The sequence below is a fragment of the Chelonia mydas genome, chromosome 7 (assembly GCF_015237465.2).
Source record: "Chelonia mydas isolate rCheMyd1 chromosome 7, rCheMyd1.pri.v2, whole genome shotgun sequence".
NCBI lineage: Eukaryota > Metazoa > Chordata > Testudines > Cheloniidae > Chelonia > Chelonia mydas.
In genome coordinates, this window is record NC_057853.1 from 1,562,072 (window position 1) to 1,583,129 (window position 21,058).

The following is a 21,058-nucleotide window of genomic DNA, read 5'->3' on the forward strand; positions in this document are numbered from 1 at the left end:
GAGTGAGACAAGATCACACACTAGGCCAGTGAATCACACTTTAATCACTCCTTTGGGCTAATCCTGAAGGCAATTTGGAAACGACAATAAGCAACTGCCTTCCAGCTAGGTAGAACAGACTAGCATAAGCACATCACACCCATCCGCTGTGCTCTATCTTGTCATCATATCCAATAGCGGGATATCCTCACAGAAAGAACAGCTTTTGTTTTGCACTCCATCACAGCAGTTGCATTCTATAAAGATACTCAAGCTAATGGAGTCCAGATTTGTACATGCAAGTACTGGGGGCAGGCTGTTCCCACTGGAGGGACTTTAGCTGGGAATCCACAATTGCTGGAGACCAGACTGAGTCCAAGACTTGCCATCTTTAAAGTGTAATGCAAGATTCACCTCTTTCAGTAAGCCTCCTCCTACAGTTGCTTTTGCTGTAGTCCCTTGTGGGCTTTCTGATGACATTAACAAACCACCCGCCATTACCTGAGAATAACGTAAAAGAATTGCAGCTAAATACTGCACAGCTCTTGGGTCATTATTCCTTATACCCCTTACTAAAATATTAAATTGGCTGGGGAGCAAAGGGACTCTGGGACACCTCCTGGCATTGCCATGCGAGAATTATGGGTTCAGCGTGACCTTCTGCTTACCTCCATGGGATGAGGGAGACTAGGGAGCATGGGCAGGCCAGGGAGTGACTAAACATCTATATCATGGCCTTTTGGATTGATTAGAGACTAACAGTCTCTGAAAAATTTCACTTTTTCACCTGGCCTTGTCTACATTTGGAAAATTATTACAGTAGAACCTCAAAAATATGAACGCCAGAAATACAGACTGACTGGTCAACAGGACACCATGTGAAACCAGAAGTAATCAATCAGGCGGCAATGGAGGCTGCAAAAAAAGCAAGTACTGTACTGTGCCTGTATTGCATCTTAAAGGTAGGCACGTCTGGGCTGCCTGTCCCCACTCGGCACCCACTTACCGCTAGGAGTTGAAGATGCTGAGATTCTCAGGCAAAGCTGAGTCCTGCCTGCGCAGAGACAGCATTGGTGTCTGCGCTGCTTTCCACAACCCTCTCCCGGGGGGGGGGAGGGGGGGTTGTTTTCACACACACACACGCCCATGGGGGGGAGGGGGCACTATTTTCACCACCCACCCCTCGGTGGGGAGGGGGAAAAGCTTGTCCAGAAAGAAGGTGCCTCTAGAACCTGGCTCAGAGTGTGAACTGCTGGAGCCGGAGCTTTGTTTTGTTCAGAGTTATGGACAACCTCCATTCCCATGGTGCCTGTAACTCTGAGGTTCTACTGTTCCGAGTTTCCAGCAATGATTCAGCTATACATTACTTCCAATGGTGTACATGATGGTATAGACAGGGCTCAGCTGCTTTAATTACAGTGTCAGGAAAAGCCACTAGTAAAAACACTTCAGCCTTAGCTACGGTAGTGGTTGCATCACCACTCAAAACCAGAAACGAATTTTCCTCTCTGAGGGCAAGAGCCACAATGGTATGAGCTCTCTGAGGAAGAGGGGTTTCCTAAAACAGTATCAGGAAAATTGAATAGCAGCTGGGCCTGACCCCTTCTCAGACACCCCTCCCACCACCAGACACAGATATGGAGTAATGTATGGTACAGGGACCCCTCAGCGGGTAGTTCTTTCAAAGCACGGCTAGTTTTTCTTCACCTATCCTCATGACAAGTGACGCTCCCCAGAATTAAAGGGAGACAGGTGCTAAAACATCGCTTGAGGACAGCCTAGCAGTTATGCCCACCCCTGCTCTCCGGGGGAAATTAAGAACAGTTGTTAGCCGGGAGGAGAGAACCGGCAGCCGAGGGGTAGCTCCAGAATGCCACCTTGTGCCCAAGCGGCCAGGAGAGCGGCCCGACGACACGTTACTCGGCCTCGGGGCTGGCCTGCAAGCGCGGACTCAGAAGCGGGGCCCGTCCAAGGACACGCGGGCCTCCTGGGAAGCCAATCCGGTGGGGCCCAGGGCTCCCGAGGGAGCTTCCCCCGCGCCGCGCGGGGCGGGAACGGAGCTGGGGGCCGCGGCCGAGCACCGGGAAATGGTTCCGTGTGAAGCCGGGAAGGGGGCTCCGGGCCGGCCTGCACCCCGCTCTCTGGAGCGGCCTTCACCGCGGCTCCCTGTGCCTCAGTTCCCCGCCTGGGACAGGGCGCGGCCTAGCGCCGGCCACCAGCCCAGCTCCGGGCACTGCGGCGCCCGGACAGCACGGCGAGGGGCCGGCCGGCGGCAAGCGGGAGTAGAGCGCATGCGCATCGCGCCTCGGAGAGCGCGAACCGGCTGCGCCGCCGGCCCGAGGGATCCGGAACGCCGTGTCGGGCGCGGCTCCGGCAGGCCAGTCCTCCAGTGTCCCAGCGTGCCCCGCGTCCCGCCATGCTTTGCGGCGCGGGACTGGGGTAAAGGTCAGCGCCAGGGCTCCGCTGTCGGGTGTGCTGCGCAGGGCTCCGCTCCCGCCGAGGACCGCCGCGGCCATGGCCAAGCAGCCGCAGCCCATCAGCCCCGTGAAGAACTTCTTCGCCGGCGGCTTCGGCGGCGTCTGCCTGGTGTTCGTGGGGCACCCGCTGGACACCATCAAGGTGAGGGGGCCAGCTCCCGGCCTGCCCCGCGCGGAGGGGGGAGGGGAGAGAAATACTACAGCTCCCGGCCTGCCCCGCGCGCGGGGGGGGAGGGGAGAGAAATACTACAGCTCCCGGCCTGCCCCGCGCGCGGGGGGGGAGGGGAGAGAAATACTACAGCTCCCGGCCTGCCCCGCGCGCGGGGGGGGCAGGGGAGAGAAATACTACAGCTCCCGGCCTGCCCCGCGCGCGGGGGGGGGAGGGGAGAGAAATACTACAGTTCCCGGCCTGCCCCGCGCGCGGGGGGGGGAGGGGAGAGAAATACTACAGCTCCCGGCCTGCCCCGCGCGGGGGGGGGTGTATAACCACTCCTAGGCTTGTGTGGCTGGCACCCAGTGCCCAGGCAAAACAACAGCAGAGGTTCCTTACCCGGTGTGTTTCACTTAATAATTACAATAGGGTGGAGAAGCAGAAAAGTTTATTTGCAGCTGCAAACAAGGTACAGGGAGAATAGAATTTCAAATCCTGCACACCAGAGCAGGTCATTATACACACTTTTATATTTTTGTAATGCTACTGCATTACAAATTAGCCAATTAAAACTTTGCACAAATATTTTGCCTTTTTTATATGGGTTACAACAATGTTTATTTTTTGCAACCTTTAACAAGCATTTCTAGCAACTTAAACAACCAGCACATCCTGCCTGGCCTTGTAACTATCTCCTATTATTTTTAGCTTGGCGTTAGCAAATCTTACATTATAAGGCATTATTTGCGGCTGCGACATTGTTTTAAGAGCAAAAACGCTTACTCAAACCAGCCAGGCCTGAATTCTATTAAGGGGGGTTAAGAAGAAGCCCTTAGGCCTTCAGCAGGGAGACTTCTTCAACCCTTGTGGCCTTTTATCCCCTTGACTTAACTAGTGGCCATGCCCTGGGGTCTCCAAAACTTGTCTCTTTCATCAACAGAAGTTGGTCCAATAAAGTGTGTTATCTCGCCCACCTTGTCTGTTCAGGGCGTCGGGGTCGTTTCTCGTTTTGGCATAAAGCCTTCTGACCAGGCTGAAGTGTCCCCCTCTGGGCTGTGGAATCTAGGAGCAGCTGAGAGAGGGTTGGCAAAGATGCCAACAGTCACTGTGCATTGGGTAAAACTGACACTATGGGATTCACAAGACGAGGCAACCAGTTTTGAGAACATCTAGCCATGAGGTGTGTGCAGAGACTCTGGCAGAATTGTATGGGGACATGGATGCTGAGTATTGCCCCCCTTCCCCCCCACCCCCCCATTCTTATTGTATGAAAATGGGGCTGACCCTGAAAGCTCTGAGTTGACTGACCTGTGATATATCCCACACACAGTATTATCACAGGGCGTGTCCTCTTATCTTGGCAGCAATATTTGCATCTAGCTTCTGGCAACTGTGGCAGTGTTTATAACGCCTGTGCCCTCTAGAATGATAAGTGATCTGTTCAAACATGTGAGGTCTGGCTGTTTTTCAGAAGCCCTTGGTTTCACCAGCTAACTCAGTCAATTTAAGGTGTATACTTCCTGCCACACAGAGGCAGCATTGACGTGCCACTCATCATTAGCTCATGATATCAATGATCCTGTTTTGTTAATGAGAATTTCACGGGCTGATATTACTTTATTTTAAAGGAGAGACATGAATGGGATGTCTGATACTCTGTTTTGTCACTTGGATCGTATATACAAATGACTCTTTTTTAAAGAGAAATTACTACACTAGCATATATGAAGGCAACTTCACTTCAGTCTAAAATCATACTATACTGATGATTCTCTTTGGAGCATTTCCACTCTCAGCCTGTGGTAGCTGGAACTCCCTGCCATTAGTTTAAATGAAAATGTTGCTAAGCTCACTTGTATCTGTGTGTGAAGAGTTTCATTTTGTCAGCCTATGTGGGGGGGGGGGAGCGTGTAAGAGTGTTCTTTGTACCACTCTGTTTCTAAGAATCTGTCTATTTCAGGTACTTACATGGCTCCCATTACTGTAGTATGTGAGCACCTTACAAATGTTAATGTATTTATCCTCATGACACACCTGTGAGGTAGTGAAGTGCAATTATCCCTGTTTTACACTTGGAGAACTGAGGTACAGATAACCATTAGCTCACGATTCCTCTCAAAATGTTAGCACCTATCTGTTGTAACTATGTATTTGTTCCAATCTGTGTATTGCTTGTCTTCATTAAGCCAGCATGTTTATCCTTTTAAGACACTCAGAAAAGTCCAGTTAGCAGCTAGAAAAATCAGTGATGAATGGAAAGGAAAACTCTTGTTCTAAAAAGCATCAGAAATTAAGGGAAATTTGTGACCTTGAGCCCCAGTAACTAATTGTTACATGTGTTTTAAACTCTGTTGTGGCAAAGGAGCCTAGCGATTGAGAGGGTGGGGAAAGGTAGATAAAGAAGTAACTGAAGACCAGGAAACCGCAAAGCAGAAGTATCCAAACTCTGCCCAACAGAAGGCTGCCTTGATGACCTGCCATAAGCTAAAGGGATATACCTGATTGCATCGGGTCTCCTCTTTAATATAGACATCAGACCTGTGGAGAGTACAACTTCCAGAGCATGATGGCCCATCGTGGTATGAGTGGGAAGCTTTTTGGAATGTAACAAGTATTTGTTCTGCATTATTGATCTACGGATTGATGATACTGGAGATGAGATGTTTTAAACAATAACGTTATTTTTCCTTTTAATTATATTCTTTAATTTGAAGATAAATAAAACCAAGTTTCATTGGTGACAGTACCTGCATACTGAGTTGAGCAGATGGGGAAAGGGAGGAATAGAAATGGCACTGGATCTCAAAAGTGCTTAAAGCAACCACACTGCTGTTTAGAGAGTATTAACTTGAATTTAAAGTAAGTGTAATATTTATAACGATATTGAAATAACTTAAGGTATTTGTGTTCTTATTTAGATATTTGCACAAGCTAAAATACTGAGTTTTAACCCTTGTACCAATATTACAATGTCTGGTTATAAAACCTATGACTTTAATGTGGCTCTCTGGAACTAATCCTAAAAAAGTCATGTACCTTAAAAGAAAAAAAAATTGTTTTTTTTCCCTTCTTGTTTTACAGGTCCGACTACAGACCCAACCAAAACCCCAGGCTGGGCAGCCTCCACTCTATTCTGGGACCTTCGACTGTTTCAGACAGACTCTCATTCGAGAGGTACTGTAGACTGGCACTTGCTATGCCTGCCAAAAATGTCAGTTGCTCATGTACGTCATTGGAGTGGAATTTTGTGGGAATCTGGACCCCCTTGAGACCATAAAGTTCTCAGGTTATCAATTCAAATGGTTCTAATTCAAATTTTTCATCGGATTGTGAAATCTGAAAAGAACCGGTAGAGGGAGAACATAATAATCTTTGGAATGTGTAATTTGATCTTGCTTTTTTTTTTCTTTTTTAAAGTTAGAAATGCAGTGGTGTTAATACCTAAAGTTAAAGGCTGTAATGAACATTGGCCGTTGTTTGCTGGCTGTATTGTTGTAGGTGGTGGAATTTTGATGCCTGTGCTACGGAGAGCTCTCTGGAACTCCTAAAATAGAGACTGACTGTTGTTGACCCAAGCCATGTCTCCAATTTCTTCTAGAACCCATAATCCCCTCTGTGACAAGACAAAAGAGGAAGTGCTAGTTCAGATTCGTAGGTTTTAGGGCTTTTTGTTTGTTTTTGTTTTTTTTTGTTTTTTTAAGGCCAGAAGGCACCATTGTGGAATCACAGACATGTAGGACTGGAAGGGACCTCAGTAGGTCACCCTAGTCCAGCCCCCTGCACTGTATCAGGACCAAGTAAACCTAGATGGTCCCTGACAGATGTTTGTCCAGTCTGTTCTAAAAGCCTCCAATGACAGGGATTCCACAACCTCCCTTGGAAGTCTATTCCACAGTTTAACAACCCTTATAGTTAGGAAGCTTTTCCTAACATCTAACCTAAATCTCCCTTGCTGCAGATTAAGTCCATTACTTCTTGTTCTATCTTCAGTAGACATGGAGAACAATTGACCACTATCCTCTTTATAACAGTCTTAAATGTTAATGACTGTCATCAGGTCCATCCTCAGTCAAGGCTAAGCATGCCCATTGTTCCCCATCTTTCCTCATAAGTCGGGTTTCCTAAACCCTTTAACATGTTTGTTTGCTCTCCTCTGGACTCTCCAATTTGTTTATATTTTTCTTAAACTGTGGTGCCCAGAACTGGATACAGTATTCCAGCTGGGGTCTCAACGATGCTGAGCAGTTACCTCCTGCATCTTGCATACGACACTCCTGTTAACGCACTGGGGTGTATTAGGTATGAGTTGGGGAAGGGACACCTGAACTGCCAGGCCCTTGATAGCCTGCTGGGTGGCTGCCGCACAGGGAACTTAGGGGAGCTGATGTGGGGGCTGCCGGCCCACCCTGGTTCCAAGCCCCCACTAGCTCGCTCCAACGGGCTGCTCTTCCTGCAAGCAGTGGACAAAGCAGGCAGCTGCCAAACAATGTTATGAGGGAGTATTGCGCAACTTTAAACGAGCATGTTCTCTAATCGATCAGCAGTGTAACAATGAAACAACATTAACTGGGAAGACGTTAAGTGAGGAGTTACTGTACTGTCATGATAAAGATATTGCACTAAAGTTGAATTTACAAATGTAGAATTACATACCAAAAAATAACTACACTCAGAAATAAAACAATGCAAAACTTTAGAGCCTACAAGTCCACTCAGTCCTACTTCTTGTTCAGCCAATTGCTCAAACAAGTTTGTTTACATTTGCAGGAGATAATGCTGCCCGCTTCTTGTTTACAATGTCACCTGAAAGTAAGAGCAGGCATTCGCATGGCATTGTTATAGCCGGTGTTGCAAGATTTTTACGTGCCAGCTGCACTAAAGATTCATATGTCCCTTCATGCTTCAACCACCCTTCCAGATGACATACATCCTTCCCAATGACGGGTTCTGCTTGATAACGATCCAAAGCGGTGCAGACCCATGCATGTTCATTTTAATCATCTGAGTCAGATGCCACCAGCAGAAGGTTGATTTTCATTTTTGGTGGTTTGGTTCTGTAGTTTACGCATCAGAGTGTTGCTCTTTTAACTCTTCTGAAAGCATGTTCCACACCTCCTTCCTCTCAGATTTTGGAAGGCACTTCAGATTCATAAACCTTGGGTCGAGTGTTGTCACTATCTTTAGAAATCTCACATTGGTGTACCTTCTTTGTGTTTTGTCAGATCTGCAGTGAAAGTCCTGACAAATTGCTCCTCATGGTCTGCTTCCTGAAATATATCAAATGGAGCTGAGAATGCTTAGTGTGTGTGGGGGGGAATGAAAGGGTTAAATAGAGTGGGCCAAATCCATCCCCGCTGCAAGTCCATTGAAATCAGTTGCCTAACACCAGGGAGGAGTCTGGCCCACTGTATACATTATGAGTGTCAGGGTTATACTGAAATGTTGCCTTTTGAAGACTCTGTAATACAATACGTCTCTGTGTGTGTGTGTGTATATATATGTAATAAGTTTGAGACACACTGAGCCACGCATGTTTCTAACAGGACTGTATTTAAGGTGGGCACTAACTAGCTACTTTATATTTGGGGTGGCAGAGAGCAGAACTAGTGCTGGTGAGAAATGTGAATAATCCATGGAGGCAGGATGGCAGTTATCTGGAGAGTAAGAAAATCTAGGGCTTAGCCTAGTGCCGTTTTGATAGGTATGTTTTGGAAGTGCTAGCCCTGGGGAGGACAAGAAGTCCTGGCACAGCTTTCCCACAACTCCTCTGGGCTGTGTTCAGAACTGTATCATGGCAAATCCCTTTCATTCATGCAGCTGGCTGCCTTTGCTGTGATCGTCTTGTATAGTAACGTTATTTGCTTCTCGATGTGGTGAAATATTTATCACCCTGAAGAATGCTGCATGAAACCTAAATAACCCACTGTGATAACCTGCGGTCTCTTGCAGGGAGTCCGAGGCTTGTATAAAGGAATGGCAGCTCCGATTATTGGAGTGACTCCCATGTTTGCTGTGTGCTTCTTTGGATTTGGTTTGGGGAAAAAACTCCAGCAGAGGAATCCTGATGACATTCTAACGTAAGTTCTGAGTTGTTCAGACACTTGGGGTACCTTTTCTACGGCTCCTAGCCTGCTGTGTCGAATTACACATTCGGTTGTGGTGTAAATGTCTCCTCTCTGGATTATAAATATAATTTAAAAAAAACAAAACCCCCAAAACACTGGTGGTGGTAATGCTCCTAAAAGCGTGGTACTGATAGCACAGGCTAAAAACAGACAGCAGGTGGGCAAATACTGTGCAGTTCCCTCCTGTGCAAAAAGACAGTCATTAAAGAACAGCTCAGTTGTAACTGAATACCATATGTGTTACATAATGATAATGACTTAGAACAGCCTTGCTATTAAGGGAAACTGAATGGAAAGATTACATGTATATTCCAGCATAGCCATCTGACAGATCTGGTGGTCACAAGACATGATCTTTCCTTCCTGCTAGTGGTAAGTGGGAGTCTCACTGCATCCACTCTGTAGGTTAGGTTATTAATTGCAGGAGTGTTTCTCTAAGCTATGGCTGAAAAGGTATTTATTTTCTACGATCAGCCTCTGTTTTCAGGCACACTTACCCTTCTGGAAAAATGACTTTTTGGAACAAAATTTCTCCTGCTCCTTTTTTGGCCCCAAGTTGGAATTCTGTGGAAGGCTGATAAAATTCTATGTAGCTGTGACAGGTTATTCATGAATGAGAAGATTTTTAATTTAAAAAAAAAAATTAGGTTTATTTTTGAAATGTTCAACTTGCCATAGACTTAGTCTCTAGTAAGGACCAGTGTCTGACCCATCTGAAGAAATCTGCCTTAGGAAGAACAAAGGGTGTTTGAAAATCCTGTAACCACTCATCCATACTACTCTTCCACTTGCTGCGTTTTCTAACAGAAGTGGCGCTCCAGATGCACATATAATATACTTGTGTGTACATTTGTTCAAGAGCTTTGCTCACTCAAATGTTCCAAATCCATCATGGTTCTCTCAAGCTTGCTTATAAATCAAGAAATTTTAAAGCTTGTTTCATGTATTTGATTCCCATTGAACTCAATTGTTCAGTGCTTTACTGAATTGGGCCTTAAGACTTATAGTTCTAGAGCAGTGCTTCTCAAACTTACTTGAGTGTTCTTCTTTGTGTCTGTAATTCCTTAGGGACCTCCTGCTTCCCCCCCACCCCCCTACAATACATACACCACCACCCAGTTCGGAAGGCAGAGAAGAGAGCAGCGGCTGCTGGCCACGTACCCAGCTCTGAAGGCAGCGCCATGCCAGCAGCAGCACAGAAGTAAGGGTGGCAATGTGAAAAGTGATATAAGCGACTTAGCGCTCCATTGCCACCCTACTGCACTGCTGCTGCCACCCCGAAGCTGACAACTAGAGCCCCGCCACTGCCTCCTCGTGAGGAATGGGGGGGAGGCCGGGCGGCAGGGCTCTGACTGTCAGCCCCTGGGCAATGGAGCTCCACCTGTCACCTTTATCCCATCCCCGCACATCCGAGGTGTGCATGGCCCTTCTGTATGAGCCCCAGCCATCCAGGGCTGACAGCCAGAGCTCTTTTCTCCCGCCCCCACCCCAAAAGGGGGGGCACATCACTCGGGCCTCCCTAGGGAGGCCCGCCCCATAGTTGGGTCAAATGACTTAGTCGCACTCTGTATATTGTAGCATAAAACATAAGCACATTGAGTAATACAAAATACTATCAATGCACAACAGCAGAAGTATACTTGCTGAGGGAACCATACCTTTTGGATTTCTGAACTCTTATACGTTTTACTCTAATATTGCGTTAAGTCCTTTCACGCTGACTGTATTAAATGTCATGCTTATTGGATTATGTATCTTGGGATCTTTATTTTCCCGTGTTCTGTGCGCAGATATCCCCAGCTGTTTGCTGCTGGCATGTTATCTGGAGTGTTCACAACAGCAATCATGGCTCCAGGAGAGAGGATCAAGTGCCTTTTACAGGTAAGACTGTGTGTGTGGATGGGGAGAAATTCCCACCCTTAATTTCAGGAGTGTTGTCTGATTTAAAAAGACCTTGCTAGGAAGATATAACTCCTCTAATTAGCAAATTTACTCAGTACTGAATTTAGAAAGCACCCCTTTCAGCAGGGCTGAGGCATAACTTGATGTGACTCTGTCATGAAGAAGCACTATACAGCTTCCCTTTGACAATCTGGTAAATACAACATGCACTCCTATAGACACCATTCAGCATATAAGCAGCATCACCCTGGGATGCCAGCTGACCTCTTGGGCACTTCTGAAATCTAGAGTGTGTCTTATCTTCTCATGTAAAACAAAGCCTTTGTAGTAACATTCAGGTCCGTGAATCTCTTGCATGATAAAGATTTTGCCCATAGTTCCTTGGAATCCTTGTATGTAACAGAAGGACCTATTTCAAAAATATATAATACAAGCTATTATAAAACTAGTCTAGTGACCATAAACTTTAAACCCATCACAGCTCTTGGTTTTTGAAACCCTGGTGGGAAATGCGAATTTGAACAAATGAAAAAACTGTCTGTGCGAGACCTTCTGATCTCTACCCTCTCTCACGCTGACTGCTGTACTTCTTAGTGTTTTAATGGATGTTAGACATTGATTCCAACATGCAAAGCATTATCACAGGACATCTTTTACTCATAAAAATTGTCTTGAGTTCTATGAAATTTTCTTGGAGTCATATTCTAATCAGTGTAAATCTGGAGTAACTTGACTGATTTCAGCTGAGTTATTTCAAACTTAAACTGGTGGAAATTAGGTAAGCATCTGATTCTTAATTTGACACGATCCAGCCAGTGCATGGTTCAGTAAACACCTGTGGAAGCAAATCCTTTTCAATCTGGGGAGGAGAGAAATTTTAGTAAGTGTGTATTAGATCAGCAGTTCTCAAACTGAGCGTCGGGACCCCAAAGTGAGTCGCGACCCCCTTAGAATGGGGTCGCCAAGGCTGTCTTAGACTTCCTGGGGCTGAAGCCCGAGCTCCGTTGCCCAAAGCCAAAGCCGGAGGGCTTCAGTCCTGTGCAGCAGGACTCAGGTTGCAGGCTCCCTGCCTGGGACTGATACCCTTGAGCTTCAGCTTTGATCCCCCTGGCTGGAGCGGTAGGGCTCGGTCTTTGACCCCTGCACCCAGGGCAGTGGGGGTTGGGTGGACTCAGGCTTTGGTCTTCCCTCCTGGGGTCATGAAGTAATTTTTCTTGTCAGAAGGGGGTCACAGTGCAATGAAGTTTGAGAACCCCTGCATTAGAGGGATTTTTGGATTCTCACCTCTGACAGCTGGGGGCTTATTCTGAGACTACAGGTACCTATTTCTGATCAGAGACTAGTGTTACTTATCACTGGTTATTGCTGGGGCTCTTTGGAGTTATGCTAGCCCATCAGCGTTTCTCAAATGCAGCCATCAGGGGTTTTTCTTGTGGCCACAGTCTCCTGGGCAGTGATTTGCAGGCAGGGGAGAGCCGCAGAGCCACAAACACCAGAGGAGCAGGCAGCCAGTGTGAGTTCCCACCTTCCCAGTGAGATTCAGGCTTCCAGCTTCAGCTCTGGGGTGGCGGGCTCTGTCCTCCGGCCACACGGCAGCAGGCTCTATCCTACAGCTGTGGGGCTTCGGACTCTGGCCCCAGCCCTGGGCTCACCACCCCATTGCCCCTGGCCCCTGCTGCCACCCCACCCCCTGGCTGCCTCCCTACTCACCGCTCCAGGTTTAATTTGTCCTCGGCTTAACAGGGCTGAGTAAGTCTGTTGTAAAAAGTGGTATTTGTATGTTTTTTAATATCACTTTTCACTATCTTCTAGCTACCAAGTCTGCTCCTTTGAGAAGTAATATTAACAAACATACAAATATAGACTTACTAGATAGCAAGTCATTAAAAAAGGCAACCAAAAAAGTGCCCCTCCTCCCCGCCCCAAAAAACCCAACCAAGGACAAAAGACGAGAACATGCACATCGTGTTATTTGTGTTTCTATTCTCTTTAGCTCCAGTAAGGAATACATACAACTATGCATTATTATTTTTATTAGGTCTGCAAAAAAACCCTACATAAATAAATTACACTGATTGGACCTATGTATGTGCATATTTAATTGTTTTTTCTAAAGTTAATTAATTGTGAGAGTGGCCACCTTCAAGAGTTTGTGGCTACACTTTGAGGCCACCAACATTTTTGTTGTGAGAACCCCAGGCCGAGATCACAGAGGTGTCTGCCGACTTGAGGAAAGACTACAGGGATAAAAGGGAGGGAAAGTGGGCTGGGAATATGGTGACTTCACATGCATTGTACCAGTTTGTCTATATATCAGCAGGAGCCTGGTGGCATACATTCCTTGGGTGGCTTCTGTTTACCTGAAAAGAGCTGAGCTGCTAACTTCCACTTGACAATTTAGCTTTAGAAAACACAAGGCTTCCAAATTACTATTTGGGTTATGCCTGGTAAACAATCCTTTTAATTCTCCAGATCCAGGCTGCTTCAGGTGAAATTAAATACGGTGGCCCAATGGACTGTGTGAAACAGCTGTACCGTGAGGCTGGAATTCGAGGCATATACAAAGGAACCGTGCTCACCCTCATGAGAGGTACCTGGAGTAAATGTATTCTAATAGTACCCCTGCAGGAAGAGAAGCATCAGTACAAAACTGACCCAACATCGTAAATCTCACTCTGGGCCAGAGATATGTTGTGCATCAGTTTCATGTGCTGCAGTTTTCAGAGCTGCCCCTGCATCTCCTGGGGATTGAGAATGAAGACTAGGATATGTCCCAATCCTGGTGTGGGTAGTGGGAGGAAGAGGACTAGAGAAGTACAAAAGGGAATGAGGGGAGGAGGGCAAGAAATGGACACAGAGACTTGAGAGGTAAAGACCAATAAAATCCAAGCCGCAGAAGGCTACAATAGACTTCCAGGATGAGCGAGGGACGATGGGTCTGGGGAAAGAAGCTGAGAGACAGAGAAGAAAAAATAGGAAGCTAGCTTTTTCTTCGCTTTGGGATGGGGTTTGTACATGAGACTCCCAGTCTGTGATGGTCAATTGGATTGGTTATTGAAAGATACAGTTACAATGAATTACTCTTTCTCCCAGCTAGAAAGAGTGAGTTTCTTTACTCATTTTTGGTGTGGAGGAAAAATATCTTGTGTGTCCACTGTGTTCCTTTCTCTCTCCTATTATATATTTTTTTAAAAAGACACCTATAATGAACAAATTAAAGCCTTATGGGTCAGGTCAGAGATATGTTTGGATGCTTTCTCCCCTAAAATACGCCCCATCTGGGGCAGTGATTTCACCTGAGCCTCCTCAAATAGAGAAACTTTAAGCATTTTGCATCTCCACCAGCCCAGGAAATTATCTTTCCCATGACTTTCATATGACTATAAAAGCTAGCAGCAAGGACAACATGCCTGAGAGAACTGTTTGTCTGATTCTAGCCATGGGCTTGAGCATTCTCATGTATACGTGAGAATATAAAAAAGCAAAAAGTTTGGTTGGAACAAACTGGCAGTGCACACGTCACAAAGCCACTGAGACTGGCTTGATCTGCCCAGTCTCCAGTTTAGGGAGCTTAGTCCTGTCTCGTAGTCAAGGTAACAGTGTGACTGGAAGGGCTGGTGACTCAGAGGTTCAGGAATAGGTGTTTCTGCAGCCATGCCCCTGCTCTTTCTGAAAATGTTCTTGCTGTTCCATCTAGACGGACAGTTTGCACTGGAAGGCTCAGAAAGGGAACTTAGTGGTACTTGTTGGCATTGCTGAGGCTGGTGCAGAATGATCCCTAACGTTGGCAGCTGATGCGAGCCCAGAGCTTCCCCTTAGGGATGAATACTTCCTTTCCGCTCTGTCTTTTTTTTCCCTGCATGCAGAGGTGGTCAGGTGTCGTTTTCCTACTTCTCTTAGTCTGTCTGTCTGTTCTCCCAACTAGATGTTCCAGCCAGTGGAATGTACTTCATGACGTATGAATGGCTGAAAAACATTCTGACCCCTGAGGGGAAGAGGTTAGTTAAATCCTAAGTCAGGGCAATGCTGACTTTACCCAGACACTGCCAGTCAATTTCTCCTGCTAAGCAAATGGCTAGAGAGCAAAATCACCGGAGTAACAGTGTCTATTGTGATTGCTGAGGAGTTTACTGTCATTGGCTTTCCCATCAAGATGACTCATCTCACTGTGGGATTGGATTGATTGTTGAATGGTATTTGAAGCACTCCTCTTAATGGCACAATTAGAAAAGCATTCAGGGTGAGATGCACCCCTGTTCCGCTTCCCTGCTGTGTGCTAAAAGCTGGTCTTTCAGGCATCCTTGTCATGCTGCAAGTATGAGAGAGCAATAAGAGTTGAGCCTTTCTCATGGAGAGACAGCACATTATGGCCACAAGTTTCTCATTCTGAATTCCTACAGTGGCTGCTCTCACGCTGGGTCTGTACCATTGTAATGTCTTCGCTCTTAGCCAGACTGCCTTTCTGGTCTTTATGTATTAGTTTAAAGATGGACACCTTTTCAATTCAAGGAGTACTTGTGGCACCTTAGAGACTAACCAATTTATTTGAGCATGAGCTTTCGTGAGCTACAGCTCACTTCATCGGATGCATTCTGTGGAAATTGCAGAATATCATTATTATATACACAGACACCATGAAACAATACCTCCTCCCACCCCACTCTCCTGCTGGTAATAGCTTATCTAAAGTGATCATCGAGATGGGCCATTTCCAGCACAAATCCAGGTTTTCTCACCCTCCGCCCCCCCACAGACAAACTCACTCTCTTGCTGGTAATAGCCCATCCAAAGTGACCACTCTCTTCACAATGTGTATGATAATCAAGGTGGGCCATTTCCTGCAGAAATCCAGGTTCTCTCACCCTCTCACCCCCCTCCAAAAACCACACACACAAACTCACTCTCCTGCTGGTAATAGCCTATCCAAAGTGACCACTTTGGATGGGCTATTACCAGCAAGAGAGTGAGTTTGTCTGTGGGGGGGCGGAGGGTGAGAAAACCTGGATTTGTGCTGGAAATGGCCCATCTCGATGATCACTTTAGATAAGCTATTACCAGCAGGAGAGTGGGGTGGGAGGAGGTATTGTTTCATGGTGTCTGTGTATATAATAATGATATTCTGCAATTTCCACAGTATGCATCCGATGAAGTGAGCTGTAGCTCACGAAAGCTCATGCTTAAATAAATTGGTTAGTCTCTAAGGTGCCACAAGTACTCCTTTTCTTTTTGCAAATACAGACTAACACGGCTGTTACTCTGAAACTTTTCAATTCAATATTTCTGCAGTGTCAGTGACCTCAGCGTGCCTAGGATTCTCTTCGCCGGAGGTATGGCAGGGATCTTCAACTGGGCTGTTGCCATCCCTCCTGATGTGCTGAAATCCCGCTTCCAGACCGGTGAGTCAGATGTCAGCCGTGTAAGAGCACCACAAGATGTAGCATTTCCGTGGGCTGGGTGGACAATCCAATAGAGAAGCTTATGGCTGGGCAGAATTTTAGAAAGGAGGTAGTGTGGCCTAGCTCCTACAGCACTAGACTGGGACTCAGGAGATCTGGGTTCTATTTCCAGCTTTGCCACAGGTTTACTGGGTGACCTTGAGCAAGTTACTTCATCTGTGCCCCCATCTGTAAAATACCTCCTTTCAAAGAACTTTGCAGATCTGTGTTGAAAGGTGCTGTAGAAGAGCTAGGTGGTATTTATTCCAAATATACTCCCATTTAAAGTGCTTAATCATTTCAGATAAGACCGGGCACAGTTGCATCGGTTCAGGCAGGTGATATGTAAAATAAAATCACAGTGGAGCAGGGACCACCATAGTTATGCATGTCTCTCACAATCCATTGCTTTGTGACTGGCAAATCTGCAGATGACATGGAAATATCTACAGTCAGCACTCCATAGAATTGTAGTAGAGACAGCCCAGTCCCTGGGGCGAACACAGACATTTGGAGTTGCCGGGCTGCAGCAAAGGCTGCCATTAAGGTTCTGGTTGATTTCTTCGGCATTACTCCAGAGGAACATTTCTATAGAACAGAGTTCTGCAGCAGTCTCTAGCAGCACTATCCTCTGGAGCTTGCATTGACAAGATCCCTGCATCTTCTATGTCACACATCAAGGACATAGGCAGAGCTTCTGTCCCAGGCCATCCAACAGTGGTTGCTGATGCAGGAAAATCCTTCTGTTTGTGGTGTGTGTGTTGTTTTGTTTGTTTGCTTTGTATTTAGCTTCTGTGATGCTCCAGACCAAGGGAGCAAAAGCCTGAATGGGATATAGTAGAATATTGCAGCCCCTGCTCCACTGAGTCACTTTCCAAAAGTTGTTTGTGACTCTGGTGAAGGGTTACTCTGGAGTAGCTGGTCAAGGGCCTCGTAAAGGTAATACTTTCCAGTGGCGTGTCACATGATCAGCTAATTTGTTCCTATAAAATCACTTTCCTCAAACACCTGGTCAGATCTGTGTAACATCAGCATTAAAATGGAGCCTGTAGTTTTCACTGGAAAGCCACTGCCATTCCTGGCTCTTAGTGCGTGGGAAGATATTCTTTTTGAGAACAGACCAGCGTTGTTCCTTGCAAATCAGCTTTATTGATTGATACACCACTGACTTTCCACCCTGCCGATGCTGTTAGCGTGACCAGCAGTAACAACGCTAGATTGAAGCTTCCAGCCTTCTAACCCTTCGCTTAAGTTCCTCTTTTCTTCCAGATGACCCGATTATTATTTAAAACCTTTATAGTGCTGGTGAGCATGTGGCTCCTGCTCACTCGGTCTTTGTTCTAGTTGTCAGTGATGTACTATACTAAAAGCTGTCTAGTCTTTGAAATCATTTGTTACTCGGAAAATAATCCATATGAATTACAGTGGAAGGCCACAGTGTAACCATTAAAGTCTCAGCTGGCTGCATTCACAAATCATAGATGGCATGTTCTTCTTCTGTCAACAGCTGCTCCAGGGAAGTATCCCAATGGCTTTAGGGATGTGCTAAGGGAGCTTATCAGAGAGGAAGGCGTCTCATCCCTGTACAAAGGGTTCACAGCCGTTATGATAAGGGCCTTTCCCGCTAACGCAGTAAGTAAACCATGATATCTAGCGAGCTGCAGGGAGCTGGCTACTTGCACCCTAAATACCTTGTGGTTGCAAAAGAGGAGGATGAATCTCTGATTGGGCAATGTGGCATTAGCGAGTTTACCACCATGGAGGTGGCTGCTTGCATGCTGGGTGGTAAGGTCCATGGCTCCCTGGCTCGTGCTGGGAAGGTGAGAGGCCAGACTCCCAAGGTTGCCAAGCAAGAGAAGACGACGACTGGCTGTGCCAAGAGACGCATGCAGTACAACCGGCGCTTTGTCAATATTGTGCCAGGCTTTGGCACGAAGAAGGGCCCCAATGCTAACTCCTAAATGGCATACATCACCCAATAAAGCAGATGTCACCCAGGGAGGGGGAAATGATTCCAGACTGTTGTATTATCTCACCAGTGCTGCTTACGTTAGAGTGAACACCCCTGGGTGTATGGTCTGGGGGATCTATTTCCAAGCTTTTTAAAATACTGGCTCAAATCTCTGTAGCTGGGAAACTAAAGTAGGCTGTAGGGATAGCGCTAACAGAAATAGGATCACAGGTTTTGCACTAAACCCTTCTTGGTGTTAGAACAAACTAACAGTTCTACACATCTGCTAACACAATTGCCAGCATTTTGAATGGCTAGATTGAATCAGCACCTATTTTAAATGGAAGGACCCTAACAAATGACACTGAAGATCAGAAATTCTGCCTCTGCTATAGAGGGACACAGTCATGTCATTTCTTCCAGTTCAAGATAACTCATGTCAAGGAGGGGACAGGGGGGAAACAAAACCATGTCTGGGGTTTATAATGCTGCTGTACCCCTCAGCTTTGAGAAGACCTTTTCCAAACATTCCAGCTCTGTGTGCCTAAGACTCATCTAATCCTTGTGTTCTGTCTCTCTGTTCCAGGCCTGTTTCCTTGGTTTTGAAGTTGCTATGAAGTTCCTTAACTGGATTGCACCAAGTCTGTGAAGACTAGGAAATGTCCTCCTGGGAGAGAAAAAAAGACCATGATGCTGGATTAAAGGGATGACTTCAGAAACCCTAGGAATTATTAATTTTCTAATCCCCATTGCCTTACTCGCATCCTCTGGATGGTGTAATGGTGCCATTCTGAACCTTGAGCCATAACTCTAATGTAGAGTTTTCGTGAGGAGTAGGAAGTATGAGTACACTTACTTTCTGAACCAAATGCACCATAGCAGTGATGCTGCTAATAGACACCTATCGCTATTACAGTGAGAGTCCCTAAGTACTTCCTCTGGAAGAAGAGGAGACTCTTAATTTCTTTCTTTATTTACTGAAGAAGCAGTTAGTGCTGAAAATCTTTCGAAATAGTAATTACCAGCCAGTGTGCACTTAATTCTCAGGATGTGGCTTAACACTTTATTGCAAATGTTGAAGTGAGACACTATTTTCCATCAGTTATAGATAGTCTCATCAGCTGTTAGCATGTTGATGGTGCCTTTATTTTATGTGCATGTAATGAGGGGCAATATGGAACAGAACAGATTATAGCTAAAAAAAAAATCCTAATTCTGGGGAGAGGGGGTGGGTACGGAGGTTTTTTAAAGCATTATGGAGGCCTTGTATGGTGACCACCTTGAACAGATGAAAGGTGCACTGTGGAACTAAGAGTTAAAGTGAATTATGCCCAACTTTCTTGACTAAGTACTGCTAACCCAGCTGGCGGGGGCATTCAGCGGAGAAACAAGTTCTAACTGATCTCATTTCTCTTCAAAATCCTTTCTTTCCTCTCTGAAATCCCTTTGGTACTTCCTGATTCACTGACTGTATCCAGAACACAACTTTACAAATACCATATGACTCATTGCAATCGATGCTATATCTGATGTCCCTGAATGATGCATCCTGGGAGATAGTCAGTGGAAGTACAGAGAGGATTTCAAAGTGGGAGAATACTTAAACTTATTTTGGTGCTGAATTTCCCCCATGGCTTACTTAATGGGGACAGTCAGCCCTGAAGTCGGTGTCTGGCTCCTCAGCTCAGCATTAAGAGATCTTGTTAAACATAACAAATTTTGAGTTGACACGATGGATGCAAGGGACAGGCAAGACAATCTGTAACCTGTTCCAGTTGTGATTAAATGATCCTATTTTATCAGGATTCAAAGTTTGCTGCTGCTCAGCTGGAATGTTTCCTTGTGGTTTTGTGCACTCTGCATTTTGGCGCATGATTAGCATATGCAAAGGGCATACAAATATTCCCTTACACTTTGTTCTAAGATCTGCCTACCTTAAAATCCTGCAGACAATTTATGTATGGATGGGTAGCCTGTCTTTCATGGTGTTAATTCTATGCCTCTCAACCTTTAGATCTGCCCCATCAATGCCCCAAACCCATTGAAATGTGTGACAAATGGCTGAAATGGGCAACACCTGAGTTTTTGTTCGTGGTGCCACCACTGCTAGGTTAAAATGGTTTTTAAGGCTGTTTTCTCATGGTGGGAGGCAAACAAACCAGCTGTTACAGGTGTGGTGGGGGGATTGGGTTAGGGAGAAGATCCCTGCCTAGACTCCTCAAGAGGTACCAAGGGAAGGTACGGCTGGGGAATGAGGGGTTGTCCCTAACCAGGCCCCTCAAGGCATATAATTAATTTAGCATGCTTTCCATTAACGAGGCTGTCTCTGCCAGGCTGCCCCGCAAGGATGTTCTCTCACCTGCTACTGCACCAGCAGCTCAGGACCCTGCTCCTCGCTCCCTTTCTCTTGTAAAGAGCAGAGAGGAGGCATCCAGCTGCTTCTGTGGTACCTTTGTTTTCCCAGAAGTTGAGGGAGCAAGATGTTTGTTTTGTTTTCATGGGTGAGAAGGACAGAGTAGACCCTCCCACATTTGAAGAGCCCCACAACTCAGGACTGCCTTCACTTCCCCCTCCAGCCCTGGATGCTCTCTCCCCTCCCCAAAATATCTTGCCAGTCCTTCCACCTTAGGAGCCTCTCTGCTCCTTGGAAGAGAAAAGGGGAAGTAAGAGGCCCAGAGCTGCTGAGGAAGGCACATATAGCCCTCCTTTACGTGCTGCTGCTCCCTGTCCTGCCATACGCTGCCTGAGAGCGTGACTGTGCCATACACTTGAGGTCTGGTTAACCCAACTGCTTCTGAGGCAGCTCAGATAAGTAAAATCAGTAACTGTCACTCTCCTGTGGCTGATGTGGGTTTAGCTAGGTGCTAACAGACATTGCTAGCTGAGCCCTATACGCTTACTGGAACTCTTACAGCAAAGATCAATAGCAGTGTTACAGCAATAGGCTGTAGATTAGGTTCACTTCCCATTGTTGCAGATGACAGTTGGAACCTAGATTTGCTAAGGATCATCACGTAGTTAATAACCCCAGGTACCAC

At 46.2% G+C, this 21,058-nt stretch overlaps 2 protein-coding genes across 3 annotated transcripts; both read left to right on the top strand.

The window, feature by feature from the left end:
* The first annotated feature begins 29 nt into the window (after positions 1-29).
* Positions 30-19,835, top strand: SLC25A20 (solute carrier family 25 member 20). 2 transcript variants are annotated; one of them, XM_037905487.2, is made up of 9 exons: positions 30-2,598; positions 5,689-5,781; positions 8,557-8,684; positions 10,523-10,613; positions 13,107-13,224; positions 14,560-14,632; positions 15,921-16,030; positions 17,577-17,701; positions 18,607-19,835. In XM_037905487.2, exons 1-9 carry the CDS (start codon positions 2,494-2,496, stop codon positions 18,667-18,669), a joined length of 906 nt encoding a protein of 301 aa, XP_037761415.1. In that variant the 5' UTR covers positions 30-2,493; the 3' UTR covers positions 18,670-19,835. The 2 variants fall into 2 exon arrangements, with proteins under 2 accessions (XP_037761415.1, XP_037761416.1); XM_037905488.2 differs by lacking the exon at positions 17,577-17,701.
* Positions 17,708-18,600, top strand: LOC119566848 (40S ribosomal protein S30-like). The gene has a single exon (XM_037905490.1). The coding sequence runs from the start codon at positions 17,713-17,715 to the stop codon at positions 18,028-18,030; it is 318 nt and encodes a 105-aa protein (XP_037761418.1). The 5' UTR covers positions 17,708-17,712; the 3' UTR covers positions 18,031-18,600.
* Positions 19,836-21,058: the final 1,223 nt, after the last annotated feature.